Raw genomic sequence first — 22,143 nt, 5'->3', positions numbered from 1 at the left:
CTATCCTTCGGCGTCTAAGGCACCGGAGGAGTGGGACTTGTATCCATCACCTCTTGTGAGGTAGTGGATGGTGCCTGCTGGGCAGGCACATTCACTGAACTTTTGGACCTAACTGCGCCTGCAGTGGTCCCAGGTTCGGCAGACACCGGGGCCTGCCGGCCCTGTTTGTCAGGTGGCGGAGCAGTACAGGCTGCTCCAGCCGGGGGCGCTGGCGGCACGACCGCAGCAACACACTGTGTGACATTCGCGGGTGCCGAGGCATGTGGCGCGGCGCCCCGGCGCATCAGATCTGCAAAGAAGGGATAAGATGGGTTGTGTATTGCGAAACGTTGGCGTGCTTCTTGGAATGTGAGATTCAATTTAACCTTAAGTTCTACTATTTGCTTCTCTTTTTTCCATGCGGGGCATGATCGTGAGTAGGCAGCATGATCTCCTTCACAGTTCGAACAATGAGTTGTTTCTGAGGTGCAGTTGTCCGATATGTGTTGAATGAATGCGCACTTTGCGCAAGTGGCACGCCCTCTGCAACTCTGCAATCCATGACTGAAACGTTGGCACTTAAAACATCGATGAGGGTTGGGAATGTATGGTCTTACACGAAGCTTACAATAGCCGGTTTCGATTGATTCTGGTAGGTCACTTGTTCCGAAGGTAATTATTACGCGTTTTGTAGGGGTCAGTTTGTAGTTGCGCCTTATTGTTATTCGTTGGACTTTGACCACGTTCTGGTCCTGCCAACCTTCGAGCAGCTCACTTTCAGAAAGCTCAGTAACATCATCATCAGAAATCACGCCACGGACAGTGTTCATGGACCTGTGTGGGCCCACCGATACAGGGGTTTCCCCAAAGGCTACGAGCTTAGACAGCTTTTCATACTGAGCTTTGTCACGAACCTCCAAAAGAAGATCGCCACTTCCCATCTTTGTCACTTTATAACCTGGGCCTATTGCTTCTGTGAGAGTTTTGGAAACGAGGAAAGGTGAAATGGCTCGGACTGTCTTGTTTTCGTTTTGACTGTGGATTACATGGTATTTTGGGAATGTCGGCTTTGGTGTGTTAGGCAGGAAAGTATCATCGGTGCGCCACCTTTTTAGGGAGCGATCAGGAAGGAGGGGAAAAGCTTTTGCCATAAAAATACTATAAAGTTCGGCGGCGATGGTGGCCACCCACCACCGAGCCCAACAAGGGGACGCTACAAGGTTGACTAGTGAACACTTGGAGACGCCAGCCATGCATCGCCGCTATAACCGAATATAACTACCCAAGGTTGGGTAACTACACAGGGTTAACCCTCGCCGCCAGGAAATTCGGAAGTAAACGGAAAAGAGAAGATGACAGGACAGATAAAGAGTGAGAGATAAAGACGAAGATGTAGGAAGAGAGTGATAGGAAAAGGCGACTGCCGATTTCCCCTGGGTGGGTCAGCCCAGGGGTGCCGTCTACGTGAAGCCGGGGCCAAAGGGGTGTCTTGCCTCGGCCGGGGGGCCTTAAAGGTCCAATCACCCAGCATTGGCTCAACCCCCAGGATCCCCTTTTCCCCGAACACGGCAAAGCCACGCACAGCTAGGCATGGGAGGGAGCCGAAACTCCCCCGTTAGCTCGGGTCCGTGGTGTCGCTACACACCAAACGCCTACTCGCGCAGGCGCCCCTGCGGGACAACGCTGGCCTCGGTGCTATTCTTGTTCAGTGGCAGAATGGGGAAGAAAAAGTTAGTGCTTATGCAAGCCGCACTCTGTCGAAAGCTGAGTATAATTATTCAGCTACGAAAAAGAAATGTCTCGCAGTTATATGGGCCATTAGTAAGTTCCGTCCATATTTATACGGTAGACCATTCCGAGCCATCAGTGACCATCATTCATTGTGCTGGCTTGCGAACCTTAAGGATCCTTCCGGAAGACTTGCTAGATGGAGCCTGCGTCTACAAGAATATGACATCACTGTAGTCTACAAGTCTGGCCACAAGCACAATGACGCGGATTGCTTGTCACGAGCATCAGTCCAGACCTCGTCTCCTGAGCATGAACAAGACTCCGCATTTCTTGGAGTTGTGAATGTGTCGGAGATGGCTCATGATCAGTGAACGGACCCAGATTTACTTCTGCTCATTCAATACTTAGAGGGGCAGCAAGTCGAAGTACCGCGAGCTTTCATCTGTGGACTACGTTCCTACGTCCTCCGCAACAACGTTCTCTACAAGAGAAACTTTCAACACACCGGTAAAACGTTCCTACTGTTGATACCATCATCACTGTGAGCGGAAATTTTAGAAGCGTGTCATTATGACCCATCGGCAGGTCACTTGGGCATTAGTAGGACTTTGGCAAGAATCCGCTGGAGATATTACTGGCCAAAATCGATAGATTCAGTACAGCATTACGTAAGATGATGTCGAGAATGCCAAAAACCCAAAGTACCACCCCTAAAGCCAGCAGGTCTTTTGAAACCGATAGAGCCACCGAAAGTCCCGTTTGAGCAGGTCGGAATGGATTTGCTAGGACCATTTCCTATGTCATCGTTCGGGAAGCGCTGGATAGTTGTAGCAACCGACTACATGACCCGGTATGCCGAGACGTCATCTCTCACAAAAGGAACGGCAAATGAAGTGGCTCAGTTTTTTGTGACCCAGATAGTGCTGCGACATGGCGCACCTAAAGTCCTTATAACTGACAGAGAAACTGCGTTCACTGCCAGGCTAGTGCAGTCTGTCATGAAACTAACGCACACCGACCATAGAAGAACTACCGCGTACCATCCGCAAACTAACGGGTTAACTGAAAGGCTGAACAGGACGCTTGCTAACATGATCGCGATGTATGCGGACGTCGAGCATCGGACTTGGGACACTATATTACTGTATGCTACATTTCCATACAATACCGCAGTACAAGAGACAACCCACTTCACGCCATTTCAACTTGTTTATGGTCCGACAGTAATAACGACATTAGATGCGATGCTGCCTGTCAACAGCACGAATGAAGAGGACCCTGACATAAGCAAATATGTAGAGAGGGCAGAAGAGGCGCGACAACTAGCACGGAACCGCATCATTCAACAGCAGGACATCGACGCGCACCGTTACAATCTAAGACGTAGGGACGTTCAGTACCCCCTTGGAGACCAAGTGTGGGTCTGGACGCCTGTACGTGCACGTGGCCTATCAGAAAAGCTTATGCAGCGCTATTTTGGCCCTTACAGGGTTCTTCGTCAGCTAGGCTACGAAGTTCACTTCGAAGTGATCCCTGACGGTCAAGTATGCACAACACGACGCCGGAATCTACCGGGAGCTGTACATGTAGTACGGATGAAACCGTACTACGACAGGAACTGAACAAGTGAACTGACTCACGTCATCTAACACAAGGACAAGTCCTATTGTTTAGAAACTGTCAGCCGGCTTTACGCATCGGGGCGATGCGTGCTAGGAGGGGGACTAATGCCACAGCTCGACCATCCCAGAAGACGCGTGCCACAATTCGCGTTCGTACAAGCCGCCACACAAGTAGCAAGAAAGTCACGCCATGGAATGCCGTCCTGCGCGCGCCACGATGCTACGCCACGGGACCGGCACGAGACTCGAGGGGCAGATGAAGAGACCGACGAAGTTCGAGTCAGCGAGCAAGAGAAATTTTGGCTGACCATTTTTAGTTTCGAGTTTACGGGCACAAGTTCGCCCTAAATGAAGAAATTATATAGTACCAGGTGCTATATTTATTCGTAACAATACCATGTCATTTTAATATGCTTTAGTTTATTCTCAAATTTTCATAAGCCTTTTGAGGCAAGTTTTTCTGAGTTCACTTGAAAATTCCACTAGAGGGCTACGGGGCGATACAGCACACTGTTTAGTTGGCGCATGTTTGCGTGGCGTTTGCGTCTGTGTTGCGTGTGCTTTTTCGCGTGCTTTTCGAACATCGTGGATTTAGAGCTATCTACTCAAAAAAAAAAAAAAAAAAAAGTCTCTGTGCTCTATGAAGTATGGCATAATACAGGGCTACAAGGAAGCGTCATCTGAAGTTCTTAGGGAATCAACATACCAAGTGTGCGCCGCCATAGAGCACGTGGGTGCTACTGCTTCAGTGAGTGCCCCAAAACTAGGCTGTGCATAGAAAGATTGTGACATTTAATCGCAAGAGCAGCCATTCCAAGGTAACAGGACCATAGACATCGGAATCCTTTTTTCTGTTTTTTCATCTTTGGCATGTCCGGAATGCAAAAACACTTTGCTAAACCTCGGCGAACGCACCCGTTATGGTGTTTCCATCACATATGGTGTTTTGTGCAGCTTTGAGTGCGCATTCCATTCATTTAGAAAGAGTAGCCGTACAATAGAAAACAATGTCCGCCTTGTCTATGCCATGCGACAACTTGAAAAAGAACACAAAAGTGCTGTCGCATTCTGCAATGTTATGAACATGCCCCCACCTCCTTGGCATTCTGCACACCAGAAATTATCATCAAAGCTTTGTAAAGCTGCTAAAATGGTTGCCATGAAATCTATGGCCAACGTTGCCAGTGAAGTGCGTAATCCTGTCATCAGTAACGAGTGCGGCGTGTCGGGGGACCGCACATGGCAGAAGCGCGGACATTTCTCACTCAATGGGTGTGTGTCATTGATTTCTGTCGATGCTGGTAAGTCATGGACGTAGAGGGACTTTCTAGCAAATGCAGAGCATGTGAGTCACAACGAAAGCTGAATACCTCGAGCCAGAAATATCTCCAATCGAAAGCTGATCACAAGAACTGTCACACCAACCATGCTAGTACTGCTGGTGCCTTGGAAGCAGTTGGCCTATACCGCATGTTTGAGAGATCTCAAACGACTCGTGATCTCAAGTATGTGGAGTTTTATGGTGACGGCGATTCCAAAAGTTATGCCGCAGTGAAAGACATCTATGGTAAAGACAGCATTCAGAAGCTTGAATGCATAGGACACGTGCAGAAACGTGTTGACTGCCGCCTAAAAAAACTAAAGAAGACAGCACAGTGTTGGCAATAAAGGAAAACTGACAGATGTCTTGATAGATCGGCTGCAAAATTACTACGGGATTGCCATCAGGGCCAATGTTGGAGATCTGACAGCAATGAAACAAGCCACACTTGCAAGCCTGTTTTATTGTAGCTCGACAGACAGCTGCCCCAGACATGGCATCTGCCCCAAAAGAATTGATAGCTGGTGCAGATTCAACCAAGCGAATGCACTCGTGAAGGACAGCTACAAGCACAAGGGAGGACTTTTTAATGAATTACTCAACAAGGTGAAAGCTGTGTACAGTGACCTTTGTTCCGATGAATTATTAAAGAAGTGCTTGCATGGCAAAACTCAAAATACGAACGAGTGTTTTAATGGAATGGTTTAGCAGAGTCCCCAAAATTGTATATGTAAGCCTGCCTATTGTTTTGTTTGGATTGTATGATGCTGTAGCACAGTTCAATGAAGGAAATAGGAGCATACAGGACATTTTGAAAGGGACAGGCATTAAACCCGGCAAATACACAACAGTGGCGTGCCAGACCAGTGACTGCTGCCATGTGAGGGAGGCCGCGCACAACACAGGTGGAGACGCAAAGCAGGCAAGAAAAAAAAATCCGTGCATCAGCTCGTTAAAAAGGAGACCGTGCCACTTCCAAGGAGGGCCCAAGCTATGAGCCTGGTGGAATTTAGGCATTTGTGATGGTTTTTTTTATTACACAAACATTCATTTGAAATCTTAAAATTTTTTTTTTCAAGACATATTATTTTGCTTTGTGCAGTTGCGCGAACAGTGATAACTTACTGTGTAATAAATATTTTCGCGTAAGACTTCGTGTGCTATTTTGTTATATCTAGAGCTGTGCATTCAAGCAGAATTATTGAAAACGAGCTGCAACTTTTTATGCTATGCCCAAGTGCATAAAAAACAACCCCTGCCAGATATCGTTATTATTTTTTTTTGATAATGCACCAGCTTTGAGATAATGTGATGATGGCACTTAGATGCACAGGCTGTTGTCCTCACTACATACCTGCCAAGTCACATTTGAATCGCATTGACCATTTTTAACTGTCTCTTGGCACAACACGCATATTTCGACACATTTTGATTTTTATAAAAAAAAAGAATTTTCATTTCCTGCAATTTTTTTTATTTTAAACATTGAAAATAACTAAGCTTTACACAACAAAAGTGCAGTTGTAACTTTCAGACCATAACTGAAAATTTTTGTCGAAGGTGGTAACCTACCTTAACATGCTCAGGCAAATTATTATTACGTTAAGTCTTATTGGCACAAGGGCATCTAAGGACAAAGAGTGCCAGTACAAGTGTTGTTTCATTTGGGTTATGAGTTTAAAAATTAAAACAAATGATTAAAACATGATTAAAAATTAAAACAAATATCTACGAACCATTTAAAACACAGTGCATTTAGAAAGAATGTCACTTTGTTAAAAAAAATTCATTTTGTTGGCTGAAGTCTGTGCTGATAAATTAGTCTGCAAGGCCCAAGACCCTCGCAGCTGAAGTCCTTGCCTGAGCAAGAACTGCGAAGGCTCAGACATACTTTTTATGCACCAGGCGGTACCTCACACTTGAGGCGCAGCCTGGTGCCTAGGATGGAATGATATCATTGTTAAAAAATTTCACTTTCCCAAGATAATGAAGAAGTCTCTTAAGGTCAACCACTGCATCAAGTGATAAAAACAGCGCTGGATGAAGTGGGATATGATATCGATAGAGCTCCCTGAAATGGGTCAGTCGTGCTTGGTGAAGCACAGGACATTGTATGAGGACATGCACAACGGTTAGACTCTCTCCACAGTGTATACATGTAGGTGGATCAGTGCCTGTCAAAGGGTGTTTATGTGTGGCATAAGTGTGGCCTATTCTGAACCGTGTTAGAGTGACTTCGGTGAACCTGTTGAGTTTTTCGGGGATAACTTTTCTCAGCTGGGGTTTTACAAGGTGGAGTTTGTTGTCGACTTCTCTGTCCCATTCAGCTTGCCAGTGGTTGTGTAGACCTCTACGTACAACAGGTTGTAGATCTACACCCGGAACAGAGGTTATATCTATGGTTTGCCGACCAGTGGCTTCTCGTGCATTCTTGTCCACTATTTCACTGCCCGCAATTCCAGAATGACCTGGAACCCAGCAAATAACAATAGAAAGTTTTAGGTTGTAGGCTGCATAGATTTCGTTAAGGAGCTTGTTGAAAGCAGGGTTCTTGCTGTACTTGCCACAAGACAGGGCCCTGACAACACTTAAAGAATCTGTGTACACTATAGACTTTTGTATCTTGTATTGTTTAATGTGTTGAAAATAAGCAGGATACCATAGGCTTCCGCTGTGAAAATGCTCGTATGTGTATGCATGGTTCTGGTGTCCGAGAACTTTTGTCCATAGGCTGCACAAGATACAGATGTTTGAGACTTTGAGCCATCAGAGAAGAACGCGGTTGAACGATATTTGTGTTCAAGAGCCAAGAAATGTTGCTCAATAAGTGCACTTGCACAATTTTCCTTTATGATGTCTTTGAAAGACCAGTCACAAGTGACTGGACATTGCTGCCAGGGAGGGATGTGTTCGACATGGTCACTTTCCTCCAAGTCATTGAAAGAAATGCAAGTTTTTCTACTGCAGGTCTTATTGCCAATGGAAACGGTGGGGCGATAGAAGGACGGTTTAAGTATAACTGGGTAGTAGACACATCGTTCATAAGTGTTTTACATGGGTGCTCCTTCAGAGACATGATCTTAACTGCATAGTTGACTCCTAGATACGTGCGCTGATATTCTAGTGGCCACTGATCTGACTCTGCATAAAGGCTTTGAATAGGGCTGGTACGGAAGGCACCAAGTGCCAGCCGGATACCTAGGTGGTATACAGGGTCCAACATTTTCAGTGCTGTCCTTAAAGCTGACTGATATACTATGCATCCATAATCTATGCGTGACAGAACCAGGCTTCGAAACAGAGATATGAGACAGTGCCTGTCTGTCCCCCACGACTGATGCGATAAAATCTTTAAAAGGTTCATGGTCTTGAGACATTTTAACTTCAGCTGTTTTATGTGCTGGATGAAGGTGAGTTTGGAATCAAAAATTACACCTAGGAATTTTTGTTCTTTTGCGATGACTATATTTTGTCCATTTATTAGTATGCAAGGGTCAGGATGCACACCTCGTCGTCTCGAGGACAGCACACTAGTAGTCTTTTCAGTGTTAAACTTAAAACCATTCTCGTCAGCCCATTTTGCAAGTCGGTTAACACCTAACTGTATTTGGCATTCGCATACAGTCAAGTTACACGATTTAACAGAGCGAAGAGAGTTCATTTTAACTATAAATAGTGTGCAGCTTAATACTCCTCCCTGCGGCACTCCATTTTCTTGAAGAAATGTGCGCGATAACACAGTACCTATTCTTACACGGAACTTCCTTTCAGATAGGTAATCTTTTAAGATGGTAATCAACCTGCCACATATTCCGAAAGACACTAGATCTTGCAAGATTCCATATCGCCAGGCAGTATCATATGCCTTCTCAAGATAGAAGAAAACAGAGAGACAGTATTGATTGTGTACAAATGCGTCACGTATATACGACTCGAGGAGGACAATATTGTCGGTTGTGGATCTAGCTGTACGGAAACCAGACTGGCACGGGTCCAATATACCATTGTATTCCAAGTAATAGACCAAGCGGCAGTTAATCATTTTTTCAAACACTTTGAGTAGGCAGCTTGTGAAGGCGATAGGCCTGTAACTATTTACCGAAGAGGGATCTTTGCCCTGTTTAAGGATTGGTAGTACTACTGCCTCTTTCCAAGCAGAGGGTATTTTGCCGGTATTGAAAATCTTGTTGTAAAGTGCTAAAAGGCAGTTCAGGGTTTCATCAGGGAGATTTCTGATCATATCATAAGTAATTGTATCAGAACCAGGAGCAGAACTTCCACAGGAACCAAGCGCGAGCTTCAGTTCATATAGTGTTAGTGCTTTATTGTATCCGTCTGATACAGCCTTATTCCGGCACCGAGGTACACTTTCAGCTATGCTTTTGTGGCGTAAGAACTCAGTGGTATAGTTTTCTGAGCTTGACATTTTCTCGAAGTGTTCGCCAAGAGCGTTTGCCTGTTCTTCTATTGTATCACCGCAGTCATTCACCAAAGGGAAGGGATTAGTTTGCCTGTTCTTCTATTGTATCACCGCAGTCATTCACCAAAGGGAAGGGATTAGGGCCTTGTCCTTTAAGTTTATGCACCCTATTATAAACCTTGCTGACGTCTGTGTAGGAGTTTATTGAGGATATATAGCGTGTCCAGCTTTCCCGTTTGGCTATACGGCGAACATGCCTGCCATTCGCTTTGCAACTTTTAAAGGTTATCAAGTTTTCTGCTGTTGGGTAGCGAGAAAAAACCCTCCATGCTTTGTTTTGCCGTTTTTTAGCAATTTCGCACTCCCGATTCCACCATGGCTTTGTGTTAACCTTATCATTCCTGGACTGCGGTATGCACTTTTTTGCACAAGTAAGAACATATTCAGAAATATAGTTGGCCATCTCTTCTACTTCCAAATTGTCTACCTCTTCGAGGTGTAGTGTACATAGCTCTCTGAATTTCACCCAGTTCGCAACATGAAAGTTCCACTTTTTGGGATAAGACGGCCGGTCATCCCGTTGTTTCGTTACTAAAAGAGTTGGAAAATGGTCACTTCCATATGGATTATTAATAACTTTCCAATCTGAGTAAGGTAGGAGTGACGGTGACCCAATGGCTAAATCTATGCATGAATATGTATTGTGTGTGGTACTGAAGTATGTTGGCTCTGCCTTATTGAGCAGACAGGCTCCAGATGCGACAAGAAAGTTTTCTATTGCACGACCTCTCGCATCACATTTGGTATCACCCCATAGCAAACTGTGAGCATTAAAATCTCCAATTAACACATATGGTTCTGGAAGCGGATCAATAAGCTTTTCGAACTCTGTTTTATTGAATGGTTCGTCAGGGGCTATGTAGATCGAGCAGATAGATATAAGACGGTTGAATAGAATAGCGCGAACAGCCACAACCTCAAGAGAGCTTTGTAGCACAATGTGCTGGCATGCTACGCTTCTTTGTGCAATGATGGCCACACCTCCAGAAGAGAAATTGCCACCATTTCGATCTTCACGAAAAACCACATATTGATTTAAGAAATTCACATGAGTCGACTTTAAATGAGTTTCTTGAACACAGAACACTTTTGGCTGATAGTCATTAAGCAAGTCTTTGATATCATCTAGGTTATTAAATAGGCCTCTGGCGTTCCACTGTAGTATTTGCGTGTTCATTTTTGATGTGTTTTGTGTTGTTTGCTCAAGGATGGAAAGTAAGCTCAAGGACCCTTTCCAGGGGCCGTGACACGAGATTTTTCTTTTTTGGATCGGTCGACAGAGTCGCGCCGATCCTTAGGCGCTGGCTGCGCCCTCACGCTCTGTGTTGTGTCCATTGCCTCTTGCGAGGCGCTGGACACGCGCTCTTGCGAGCGCTGCATTTGTTCTGAGGGCCTCGCCTCAAAGGACGAGACCTTCGCGGCCCCCAGCCCGGAGGTTGGTGGGTCTTTCTTGGATGGCAGAGCAGCACTTGCTGCAACCCCCGAGGGGGCGGATGGCGTCACCGCTGGCTCACTACGCATGTGCCAGACAGGTGCCGGGGGCCGTCGTGGCGCTGCCCCCTGACGCGCCACTTCGGCAAAGCTGGTTTCTGGTAGGCAGGACACCTGCCTTCGTGCCTCCCTAAATGAAATGTTTTGTTTTACTTCAATTGTGATAATTTCCTTTTCTTTTTTCCAGCATGGGCATGACCGTGAGTATGCGGCATGCTCCTCATTACAGTTCGCACAGTGAGGAGAGTTTTCACAGGCATCAGATGTGTGGTCTTCAGCACTGCATTTTGCGCAAGTTAGGCAGCCTCGGCAGTTCTGCGAACTGTGGCCGAACCGCTGGCATTTGAAACATCCTAGAGGGTTTGGAATATAAGGTCTTACTCGAAGCTTGATGCACCCAGCCTCAACGAAGTCGGGCAGTACACTTGAATTAAACGTAAGTATTAGGTGCTTAGTCTGGACTTCTTTACCATCACGTCTCATCCTAATTCGTTTCACGTTGATGACATTCTGTTCGCTGAAACCCTCCAGGAGTTCAGCCTCAGTCAGCCCTAACAGGTCATCATCTGAAACAACACCACGGGTGGTGTTCATGGTTCGGTGTGGGGTTACTATGATTTTGGTATCTCCAAATTTCACTAGATTAGACAATTTTTCATATTGTTTCTGGTCGCGGAGCTCCAACAGGAGGTCATCACTTGCCATTCTCGATGCTTTATATCCTGGGCCAAAGATTTCTGTCAAAGACTTCGAAACAAGAAAAGGTGAAAGTGTTCGCACTGGTTTGCCGGGTGTGTCAGTGTGGATAACGTGGAATCGGGGGAAGGATACTCTCTGGTGACCAAAGAACTGGAGGACTTCATCGGTGCGCCCTCTTTTATGAGGGAGATCAGGGAGTGGGGGGAAGGAACTAGCCATATGAAAAGGTTTATTTTCGGCAGCGGCGCCAGCCACCCACCATGGAGTCCTACAAGGGGACGCTGCAGGGTCTGTAAGCACAGGTCCTGCAGACGCCAGCTGTACACCACCACTATAACCGAATATGGTGTATCCAAGGTAGGATAGCCACACAGGGTTAACCCTAGCCGCCAGGAAACACGGAAGTCAACGGAAGAGAGTAGAGGACAGGAAAGATTTAAAGTAAGGGAAAAGACGAAGATGTGAGGTGGAGACAGGAAAAGGCGACTGCCGATTTCCCCCGGGCGGGTCAATCCGGGGGTGCCGTCTACGTGAAGCCGGGGCCAAAGGGGTGTGTTGCCTCTGCCGGGGAGCCTTAACGGTCCAATCATCCAGCGTCGGCTCAACCTCCAGGATTTCCTTTTCCCCGGACACGGCAAAGCCACGCACGGCTAGGCGTGGGAGGGAGTCAAAACTCCCCCGTTAGCTCGGGTCCATTGTGTCGCTACACACCAAACGCCTACTTGCGCAGGCGCCCCTGCTCAGGCAAAGCATTCCATATTTAAATAGCATGGACAAAAATAACTATTTGTTCAGTTATTAAAACGAGGCACTTTCAACTCTGATCGGTTTAGCGAGTGTGACGTAGTTGCTGAGTGAAGAAAATCGTGAACACCGAATGAGAGAATGTAAAGAAACTCGACGACGAGATACAGAGAAGCTGCAGGCTATGGAAACTAGATGAAAAATACCAGTTATACCAGCAGCAATAATTTATAAAGCGCACTCCTCTCGTCGCTGAGCGGGACGGAGGGCAGATACCGAAGTCAACTTGCCGTCCATGTGAATAATACTCGTTCCATGCTTTCAAGACTGGTACTGCAGAGCCACGGAATGCACGAGCAGCAAGCAGGGCATTCGAAACGCCGAAAATCAAAAGGCCGAACTATCGGAATGTTGAAACTAAAAACACTAAAAAATAAAAACTCCAAAAATATAAAAAGCTGAAAATTTAAAATGCCGAAAAATCAAAACACCAAGCATCAAAACACGGAACATCAAAATGCCGACATTACCCAGCTATAGTGGAAGAAAATGTATTATAGCAAGATAAAATTTCCGCCGGCTTTGTACGACATGCATGCACTTTCGCCCTCGTTTCCAATAGCCATTTTCCCATCGCATATGGTTCAGCCCCTAGGTCGTCAAGTCATTAGACAGTAAACAAAAGGGAGCACATGGCCATAAAGATAACCATAAATTTTGATTGATATGTGGGATTTATTGTTTCAAAACCACCATACGACTATGAGAGATGTCGTAGTGGAGGGCTCCGGAAATTTTGACCACTTGGGGTTCTTTAATGTGCACCCAAATCTGAGCACACGGGTCTATAATCATAAATTTTGTAAAACTGTTCGAAAAACGGCGACACAGTGCTAAATGTTCCATCCATGAGCCACATTGGTGGGTCGTTCAGTTCTCACATGTTTTCGTCTGAAATAAATGAGGAATTGAGCTTCATCTGTGCTGGCGCACTCCCGTCCCATAAACTCAAGGCCGTGTAAGGTTGTTCGGTACTCGCTCTGGATGACGAGCTCCTGCACGGCAGTCGGCTTATGTGGACAGCCCGTTCCCCTTTTCCTTCTTACAACCTGGCGCAAGGCTTCATCACTCGGAAGGTGTTGCCTATAAAAGACGCTTGTACATCTGCGGTAACTTGCTGCACAAGCTTCACGTGGGCCTTGCCCAAGGCCACTCTTGAATGCTAAGAACTGTCGCTCTATAGGCCTCCAGAGCATGGCTTGTGTGGACCACTCTCTTTTGAGACGACTTTGCAAGTACCTTCTTCAGGATTGTCGAGAATCATTCCAGCATTACGTTCGCCTCACCTCTCGCATCTCCAGTAGTGTCTAGAATGTACTTTTTTTGTCAAGCTCGTACACATAACCGTCTTTGCATCGAAGTTTTCTTGTTTTTTTTTTCCTTCTGGGAACCGCCACAACAGTGTCTTCTTCCATTTCCATGGAAATGACAACTCCCTTACATTGCTGCTGCTTTTGCACTACAAACTCTAGACAGCACTGTTTTTTTTTTTTTCCTGCTTACCCATAGAAGCCCTGTCCAAATGATATGCCTACAGCTTCACACGAGATAAAGATTTTACATCGCTTTAATATGCTGATATGGCTACATTTGCAGAACAAGTTAAACAGCTAGGTCAGGTGACAGTGACACGGCGGAAAACGAATCGGCGATAGTCACAAAGCGCGTCATTTACTTTCACATGGTTCAATTAATGTTGCTGTAATATGGTTTCAGCGTTTATACTTTTCGGTATTTCAATTTTTGATCGTTCTGGCGTTCGACCTTTTCATAGTTCGGCCTTTTGATTTTCGGCGTTTTCCGCCGCACGAAAATAGCAACCGGCTAAGCGACGATGAAGCTGCACTTTTAGTATGTGTCCGTGGATAGAGTACGCACCGCTTGTTGTACAGCTCTTCGAACTCGGCCCATTGCTGCGACAGCTCAGGTGGCCCCTGCTCTTGCTGCTTCTTTAGGTAAGCACCGACGTCTTTGGCCATCGCGTCACTTGCTGCCCGTCTTCCTAGAGTGCACGTTCTACAAGTCACGGCTAGTCGCGGCGGCCTGTTCGAGGAAACACAATAGAATAAAAATAAGCGATAAAATGCTAATGGCGATGGCGACTGGCAGCCGTGAATCGTCGCTTGCTCATGGAGTACCACGGAGGAAGGAAAGGTTTCGGTTTGAAGAAGTCAATTAAGACACTGAAGTTGCGGCAACGTGTCATAGAAAAATAATCTACACACTTTGAAAACGTGGCGGCGCGTTTCTGCTTCAACCACTTAGAGTGAATTTACTAACCTCTCTCGCCTTTCGCACTATTGCACTTTCTGGTAGGGGCGCCCCACTTCCTCCGTGGGGCGCCCGTGGAGTTTCCCAAAACTAACTAGAGGTTGCCACTTCGTTTATTTCTGTGTTTCGGTTTTGTTTTGAAAAAACAATTTAATCGTTTTGAACTTCGTGACTCAACTTAAAAAGGTAAGCTGAAAAAAATAGGGTGGTGAAGCACAACTATTGAACAGTTGCTGATTTTTGTTTAGTGAAAAAACAGCTTCAAGCCACACAAACACACACAGAGCCAAAAGCAGGCCAGAAGTACGAAGTTTAGACAAATTTGTGTACTACCCTGTCCATAGAGTTTCCCACAATACTTACTAGAGGGAACTCTGGCGCTAGTGTCTATGGGAGCTGCAATGCACGGCGCTTCAACGAGCATGGGAATGATGGGAGCGTCTTCTGCACCGCGCGTCGCAGCAGCCCCAACCAGTCCCAGTCAGAAATGGCTTCTGCGCCACACGGAAGTAACGTCACTTTAAAAATTATTACCAAAAGCAAATAAATGCGTAAATTATTTGTGTGTATTGCGTTAACCTACAAAAACTTTACTAATCAAGCGTTGAACGAGTCAATTAACTTAGGTTTGTTATTTATATACATATTACAAGTATTTTAAATCACGGAGGAGGAACTTTTCCTTCCTCCGTGATTTTAAATACAGGGGGCGCCATGGGCGCTGCGGCCACAGAACTGGTACCCCCGCAGAACACCTTGCTAGAGTGTACATTATGTAAAAATTCCAAATCCGGACGGAGGCGGTCTGTCGGTGACGTCAAAAAATGGGCGGTCCGCAGCGGTCGCGAGGACGAGAGGAAGTGAACAGCCAATGAGCAAAATGAAGCCTCGCGTCATCATTTTGACGTGGACTTGGGGACCGTATAGCAAAGTGAAAAGTGTTTGTAACGTGTTGAAAAATGTTTAACTACTATTGATCATCATCAAATTGTGTTGGCACAAGTTTTTAAACGTTTATTAAGGAATACGGCACAATATAAACGTATTTTTCTTGTTATTGTTATGAAATAAAGCTAAATTTAGCGGGACGGTACGTGGTGGCGCTAAACACAACCCCGTTTCAAGCAGTTACTGTTTTCATATCTCCTCCACTATACAAACCTAAACAGCGCAACTTTCGAAGTTGTTGGCTCAGTCGAGCGCAATCGTGGCGGAGGTCAACTGTACCAGTAGTCAACAGCAGCAGCGGCTCATGGGCGTTATCCGAGGCTCAGCGCGCGCTGGTGCTCGCCTTTATGGACGAACATCCCCAGCTCGTGGCGAATGCCATCGAGCTGCGGCACGGCGTCACCATCACCGACCGGTGGCGGCTGTGGCAAGAGCTCAGCGACGCGCTGAACCATGAAGTGCTTGCGCAGGAATGGCAGGCTTGGTGGCGCAGGCCGGTGCGCGAGGCCCGCCGTGACACCGCCGCCATCAGAGACGCACAAACGTAAGTGACCGTCGAATGGCACGGGCAATATGTTCTGTGACATTAGTGTATATTTTCAGGGGCACTGTATGGGGTTGGCTGCCTGGCTTCCGCGGCCAGGTTCTACAGTTGACTGGGATGACACGCTTCAGTGGCGTTTTTGGTCTCACCTATCAACAGGTAAGCACTCTGCCGCCGCAGTATCACGGGTTCCTGAGCGGTACCATGACAGAGTTTGATATCTGAAGGGGTGCCTTTAGCGGAACCTTGTTAAACGGGAATAAAGCGCACGAGAAAGTAATCAAAAGTGGGTAGGTTTAACTAAAATCTCAGTTTGCAGCCCTTGCAGTACAAGGGGTATTAATTTATCATAAAACACGCATTGACTGCGGGCAAGTGCATGCACTAAAATGGTAATACATGACATCAATGACCACTGAATAGCTGCAGAACATTTCCGCAGATGTTTAGTACTTAAGGTTGCAAAATAGCTAGAGTAACGAATACCCACTTTCTAAAAGATCATGCTTACTACACTTTCCAGCAGGCGAATGTTCCCACTGCTGCAGTGGAAATGGATGTGGAGGCCACTGAAGCGGCTGTAGATGGCAGTGACACAGTAACACGCAAGCATCTGAGAACTTAGTGCTTTATTGAGTGCAGGACTGGAACCTTGAGCAGGGCAACAAGGTGCTGAAGGTGAGTAGACCCTTTGTTTACATTTTACATAAGGGGCATAAGCATTCCCCATGTTCTATTATGATGACTGAAACCAACTTGGGCTGTAAACAAGAACCATGCATTGTATTGAGGGCATGGTATCGGGTATCTGCAATGATAAACTGCCGGGCAAAAGGTTAGTTAGCCCTGGGGCTCTTTCATGGTGAGAGATGCATTTGAGGACATTAATAAAGAGCAGTTTCAACAAATGTTTGTAGGTCCACACGAGGAGGGCATAGCTTGTACACAAAGCTTCCCACTTTCAAAGGATGCCATCAGGCCAGTTGATCTTCAACTGAGGGGAAGTTGTTGTGCCCGTTGCAATTCTTGGCAGCAGCAGCAGCTTCCAGCCACGAGATGATTAAGGGTTTACCGGCAGCTCACTTAAACATTTACACCATGATGATTCATCGCAGGTGCTGCGGGAGATGAAAAAATCAACCACCCGCATCGCTCCTGCAGAACGGCGTGTGGCAGCGGCACAGGAGAAAGCGGCAGCGGTGCAGGAGGGCACTGGCCATGGCTGAGGGCTTTCTGCGAGAAAGGGATACGTAGTTTAGTTTAATTTTTTGTCATGTGTTCAATGTTTTTTCTTGTCATCATTCATTATAGATTTGTCGGTTTCAATGTGTTTAGGTGCTGCTGTTCATGTTCAATTTTATACGCTTCTGGAGACATATACATAGTTTAGTTTGTTTTTCGCCATGTTTTCAACTTTTTATCATTCATAATTGGTTTAGTGTTTTTGATATGTTTACGTGTTGCTGTTCATGTTCTATTTTATTCGTTTTTTGTTTGCATTTAGTACATATTACTAGATTTAGGTTAGCATTTACTTTGTATAAGGAGTGCAGCATTTTTTATGTTCGATATATGCATTTCTCAATGTATGTTCGAGCTGTTCTAGTGGCAGTGTTTTTTACCCACATTTCAAAGGTGTCCAGTCATTCACACGGAGACCACGAGTGTATAGTTGACATTTTCTGTTAATGTTTCTTTGATATTTGTATTGTCCCACTGTGTTTTCTAGCTCACTGTGATTTTTATTCAGCATTACCACATAGTGTAGTAATGTGATATCTTTTTGCATCACACTGTTTTGCAGTTCACTGTGATATTTTCATTTCAGCACAATGAGGCTAAGAGGCAACAACTACATTCCGAATCTTGTTTGGGAGCGCTAAGCTAGTAAGTGGTCATCTCGCACAGTTTTACAGAGGAAAATGGTCATCACAGCAACATGCCAGCGATTGATTTCATCTAGTTTTCGTTGTAAACGACTCTTTGCGGGAATAAATTTCGAACGTGGTATGGCTTGGGAGCCGCGAGATGGCTGAGGGAATTATTCATGCTGTATGTTATCAAAACAACTCGCCTGTTGTTTGCCGTCTTGATTTGCATATTTTTTAGCATTGCAGCATGACTGCAGTCGTGAATTCAAATAAATGTTATTTTAACATTCACACAATGTTTAGGACAATGAGCAAAAAAAACAGCACAACTTGACAAGCACAATTGCTCGTCAAGCCTCTGGCGTGCACAATTGAATGCTTGTAGTCAGTCACTATGACAAGATATGGACTTATGTATCATGTGTTCATACAACATGTTACTAATGGAATCTCGATTTTTATGCGTTCTGGTGAAAAGAATTTTGAGACGTTGCTGCATTGTTCGCACAATTTTGTGATAGCAACATTCAGCACAGAGTGCCGCTCATATATGCTTGCTCCAATCTAGTCTGTTGTGACTGTGATCGCTATTATGGAAAAGGGTGTTTCTGTTGCATATTTCATGTGCCACTTAAAGAAAATGCAGCATTTTGACATTGCCACCTTGCTTCATATTGAAGCACAAGTAAGTACTCTGTGTATTCAAATGTGGCAAACACAGCCCTTTCATGTCTAGATGCACCAGAATCAGTGTAAATAAATTATGTGTGGGATATGAAAACATGAAAACTCACCGTTCCTGTGTACTTCAAAAAAGGTCCAAGACAGCACTGCTGCCGTCTCTGAGCAGCACGTTGCGTGGTGTGAGCATATGGCTCCCCCTTGGCTCTCCATCGTCATCCTCAGCTGGTGGCATGTCTACGACATACTCGTCCAAGGTCCAGTCGCCTGCATGCAACGCAATGTTGTGGAGAGCAAAGCAAGCATAGATGATTTGCGCTGCCCGATCGGGGTTGTAGAGCATCGTTCGAAAGTGCTGCAAGCAGCGGAACTTGCTTTTCAACACGGCGATACACCTTTACACAACATTGTGCATGGATGCGTGCTCCTTGTTGTATCGGCCTTCGGAAGTGTTGCACGGTTGACTGCAAAGGACTGGAATTAGGAGCCATGGCTTGAGGGGATAGCCTGCGTCTCCTGCAATGTAAGCATAAAAGCTGAGTGCTCTGCCCAGATAGTACACATTAATACTTACCAAGCAGATATTCGCCAGGCTGCAGATGTGCAGCTAGGCGTGCACGCAGTGGGTTGTGTTCCCACACCCAGGAGTCGTGGCACGAATCTGGGAATCATGGGTCTATGACAATTATGCGCAGCCATGCTTTGCACATCTGCGATGAGGAGCGATATAAAATAGTACTGCATTTATACTCAGAATAAATCCCTTTTTTCTACGCATATTCAGGAAACAATGCGTACTAGTACAGTCATTGGTACAAGGAGCTTCACTTAGAAGGAAACACAGGGTGTAGCACACTGAGGAGGGGGGAGTGTGGGGGCAACGACCCCACCTCTGCTGTACACATAACTACGACTTCCATTGAATGATCGATAAGTGAAAAGCTACGCGTTGCTCTTGGGAAAGAACACTCGTAAATACCAAAGCCAGCTCGTCCAATTGTGATTGTAAGCACTTTCGTGTTGGAAATACTTCCCTGTCGTGTATATACTTCTGCTACGTCTGCTGCCCATATTACCGATTACCTCTAAAATGCACAATTCAATTGCGTATGCATGCCAGTGCAAAAACGGCAACTGGCTCACGCACAAAACACTTGCCACTTATTATTACCGAGGCCTTGCGAGCCACCATCTAGCTCGCACCCAATTCCCTGCAGGTTCTTTTTCATTCGTTGCATTATTACTTTTTCCAGCTTTGGCGTCACAACTGAACAATTGCTCCGAAGGGCGAGTAATAAACGATCCCAACAGTACTTACTATCATGACGTTAGGACATAATAGCCCCTTCTGGACATGAAGCTCGCCGTGTCGGCCAGTGTGAATCCCTCTGGCTTGCGAATGGCGACCAACGTGCCATCGGCACACGCCAGCACCCCTGGGATGCAACCGCGTAGCACAAACTCCACCTTTGCCTCATCCTTAGCAGCTGTTGTCAGTAGGAAGTCCGCCACCCTTTTTCTAGCAGCCATGGTAATGATCGCCTCCGTCACCTCGTGGATGGTGTTGCTCACCGCCGGCTGAGACATGCCGATGTGTTCCTCGCGACCAATGCTCAGCTGGAAGCTACCGGTGGCGAAAAATCGCAGCGCGCACAACACCCTTCTCTCTGTGGAAAGACCACTGGCTCGCTGGCATCCGATGATAGGATCAAGTTCGTGGCACAAGCTACGCACTGTTCGTTTGGACAGACGAAAACATTGCCGGAACTCTTCTTCGCTGAACTCTTCAAATGCATCTTTTACCTCGCGTCGTCGCCTCTGCTCGGTTAAAGCTACCGCACAGGCTAGGCGAAGTACCGTGTCAGTGGGAAACGCCATGTTGTCTAAGTGCCCCGGTGCCGAAAAGTCGCGCATTTTTTCCATTTCAATCCAATCCAGGCCACCTTGCAGCCATTTCAATCCATCCGGTTGCTTTCGGACAGTCTCTCCGACCGTTCCATCGCCTTTCTCCGAAAACCGAAAAAAAAGAGTCACGTGACACTCCAGTTCACGTCACTCATAACGTCACAGCATTCGTCACAGCTTGTATGGGCCAATCGCGTGCGACTCAATGGAAGAGACCGCCTTTGTCCGGATTTGGAACTTTTACATAATTGCGCCACTGACTAGAAGCTCTGAGTGGGACGAGCAGCCGGCTGTGCGCGTGCATTGCAGCGAAGCGCGGTTCGTTGTCAGTTGGCGTGGTGGCGCTGCGGACGCAGTGGTGTTCGCGCGTGTTGCATGTGTTCTAAGCAGCTCCAAGTGTGTTCTCTCGTCGAATTCTGCTATTAGCTGCGCTGGCACGTAATGTGTGCGACAGCGCTCCTGCTATGTGTGTCTGTGTGCTACTGTGCTGTGGTGGGAGCCATGCATGTTCAAATCAGTGAGTGCCAACGACTTCGGCATGACTAAAGCTAGGCTTCGCCATTGCTACGCACCGGGATGCCGCACAGGCTATGCCGGCCTCAAAGCAGAAAGGAAGCTGTCGGTTTTGATCGTTCCAAGGGATGAAAATAGGAGAAACGTCTGGGAAAGAAACCTCCTATGCTTATGTCAATTTGTCAACTACCTAGAGGGCGTCTTCACGGGCTGCTTTATCATAAACCGCCTGCATGCCAACAGCATTTTGGACGCGCTGTCACTTGTGATGGGCAAGGACAAAATTATTGGCTGCGCTGCGCATGAAGCCGAAGTGAAAGCAAAGATTGTGCGCTTCTACCACAGAATACCTGCTTCTACATTGTCACTTGTCTGCACTTCCTAATAAAAGGTGTAAACAGGGCAAAAGAAGAAAGACGTATAATGGCACAGCTTTTGAAAGTGCGCAGGTGCACATGACATCACAGGATGAGTCATAGCGTCAATTTCTGAGTAGAATAACATTTGGATGTAGTGAATAAACAGATTGACCTGCAGTTGCTTGTTCTGTTGGCACAAATGGTCGAAAAGTTTGTAGACTTGGTCCAGAGCCGCTCTATAGTAAAGTAGGACCTTATGCTGCAAATCTGGACCCTTACTCATTTTCTCCTAATGATGCATGTTAAGCGATCTTAGAAACCCTTGTTTGCAGCCTTCAATTCTGTCGAAGCACTTCTTTCAGGTATTCACTCTCGCTCCGTGCTCGTCCCTACCTTGGTAACCTAACCATAGCATATATTATAACATTTAAGCTCCACATATTTTTTTTCAAACCCCGGTTGAAAGCACTGAAGTGATTTAAGTGTTAGCACTGGTAGTTTATTCCTGTGTAGTGCACTCTCGGCATATTTAAGTAATTTTGCGAGTGGTCGCTGTATGCTTAAAATATTGTAATTGCGATAATGAAAGAGGATACTGAAGCATTAAGGCAGATTTGAGGGGTGTACAGAAGTGCAAAAGCACGTCAATGGCAGCGATCCTTCTCGGGCGTTCAGACTGGCTGACGACAGCCGCTGCAAATTTTTATTGCAAAAGTTGTAGCGCATTGATATTGCCTTCACTTCTAAACTGCAGTGGCCGCCACGACACTTCGGTGATCTGTTTCTTAGAGAAATGTGATTCAATCAGTCGGTTGGTATCATTGACGCATCGCTGTCCGTGTTCGAAAGGAAACACAGAAAATACACGGCACGCATTTGTTGGAAAGCCTTGTAAGGCACTGCAAATTTATTCTTACTTGTTTT

The 22,143-nt window shown here is 46.1% G+C and overlaps 2 protein-coding genes and 1 long non-coding RNA gene across 11 annotated transcripts in view; 1 reads left to right on the top strand and 2 right to left on the bottom strand.

Annotated features, from left to right (window-relative positions):
• Rpn9 (regulatory particle non-ATPase 9) overlaps nt 1–14,206 on the bottom strand; it is a 224,197-nt gene extending 209,991 nt beyond the window's left edge. The window contains exon 1 of one of the 2 annotated variants that reach the window (XM_037418097.2): nt 14,006–14,206. In XM_037418097.2, the coding sequence (XP_037273994.1) occupies nt 14,006–14,106 (101 nt within the window). In that variant the 5' untranslated portion in view covers nt 14,107–14,206. The remainder of the gene's footprint in view (nt 1–14,005) is intronic. The other variant, XM_037418096.2, reaches the window with a different exon arrangement.
• A 1,291-nt stretch (nt 14,207–15,497) lies between these two features.
• Nucleotides 15,498–18,550, top strand: LOC142783822 (uncharacterized). Of its 2 annotated transcripts, XR_012888484.1 has the most exons (4): nt 15,498–15,890; nt 15,950–16,049; nt 16,414–16,568; nt 17,006–18,550. XR_012888484.1 is itself a non-coding variant. In XM_075882466.1 (3 exons), exons 1-3 carry the CDS (start codon nt 15,694–15,696, stop codon nt 16,513–16,515), a joined length of 399 nt encoding a protein of 132 aa, XP_075738581.1. In that variant the 5' UTR covers nt 15,498–15,693; the 3' UTR covers nt 16,516–18,550. The 2 variants fall into 2 exon arrangements, 1 of the variants encoding a protein (XP_075738581.1); XM_075882466.1 differs by having other exon boundaries at nt 16,414–18,550.
• On the bottom strand, nt 16,503–20,621 carry LOC142783823 (uncharacterized). 7 transcript variants are annotated; one of them, XR_012888490.1, is made up of 4 exons: nt 19,761–20,620; nt 19,017–19,118; nt 18,556–18,958; nt 16,503–17,123 (listed from the first exon to the last, which is right to left on the bottom strand). It is a non-coding gene; the product is annotated as an uncharacterized LOC142783823 (long non-coding RNA). The 7 variants fall into 7 exon arrangements; XR_012888491.1 differs by having other exon boundaries at nt 19,017–19,103; XR_012888487.1 differs by having other exon boundaries at nt 18,556–19,152; nt 19,761–20,621.
• Between the last annotated feature and the right edge of the window lie 1,522 nt (nt 20,622–22,143).

Source organism: Rhipicephalus microplus, unplaced genomic scaffold (genome assembly GCF_043290135.1).
Source record: "Rhipicephalus microplus isolate Deutch F79 unplaced genomic scaffold, USDA_Rmic scaffold_12, whole genome shotgun sequence".
Lineage (NCBI taxonomy): Eukaryota > Metazoa > Arthropoda > Arachnida > Ixodida > Ixodidae > Rhipicephalus > Rhipicephalus microplus.
This window is presented reverse-complemented; position numbering and strand designations above follow the sequence as displayed.

What these genes read in the sequence shown, in the direction of transcription:
- LOC142783822 (XM_075882466.1), top strand. Translation starts at nt 15,694, where the DNA reads ATGGACGAACATCCCCAGCTCGTGGCGAATGCCATCGAGCTGCGGCAC. An exon ending in GCCATCAGAGACGCACAAAC is followed by an intron (nt 15,891 to 15,949) that starts GTAAGTGACCGT and finishes GTATATTTTCAG; the next exon opens with GGGCACTGTATGGGGTTGGC. An exon ending in TTGGTCTCACCTATCAACAG is followed by an intron (nt 16,050 to 16,413) that starts GTAAGCACTCTG and finishes TACACTTTCCAG; the next exon opens with CAGGCGAATGTTCCCACTGC.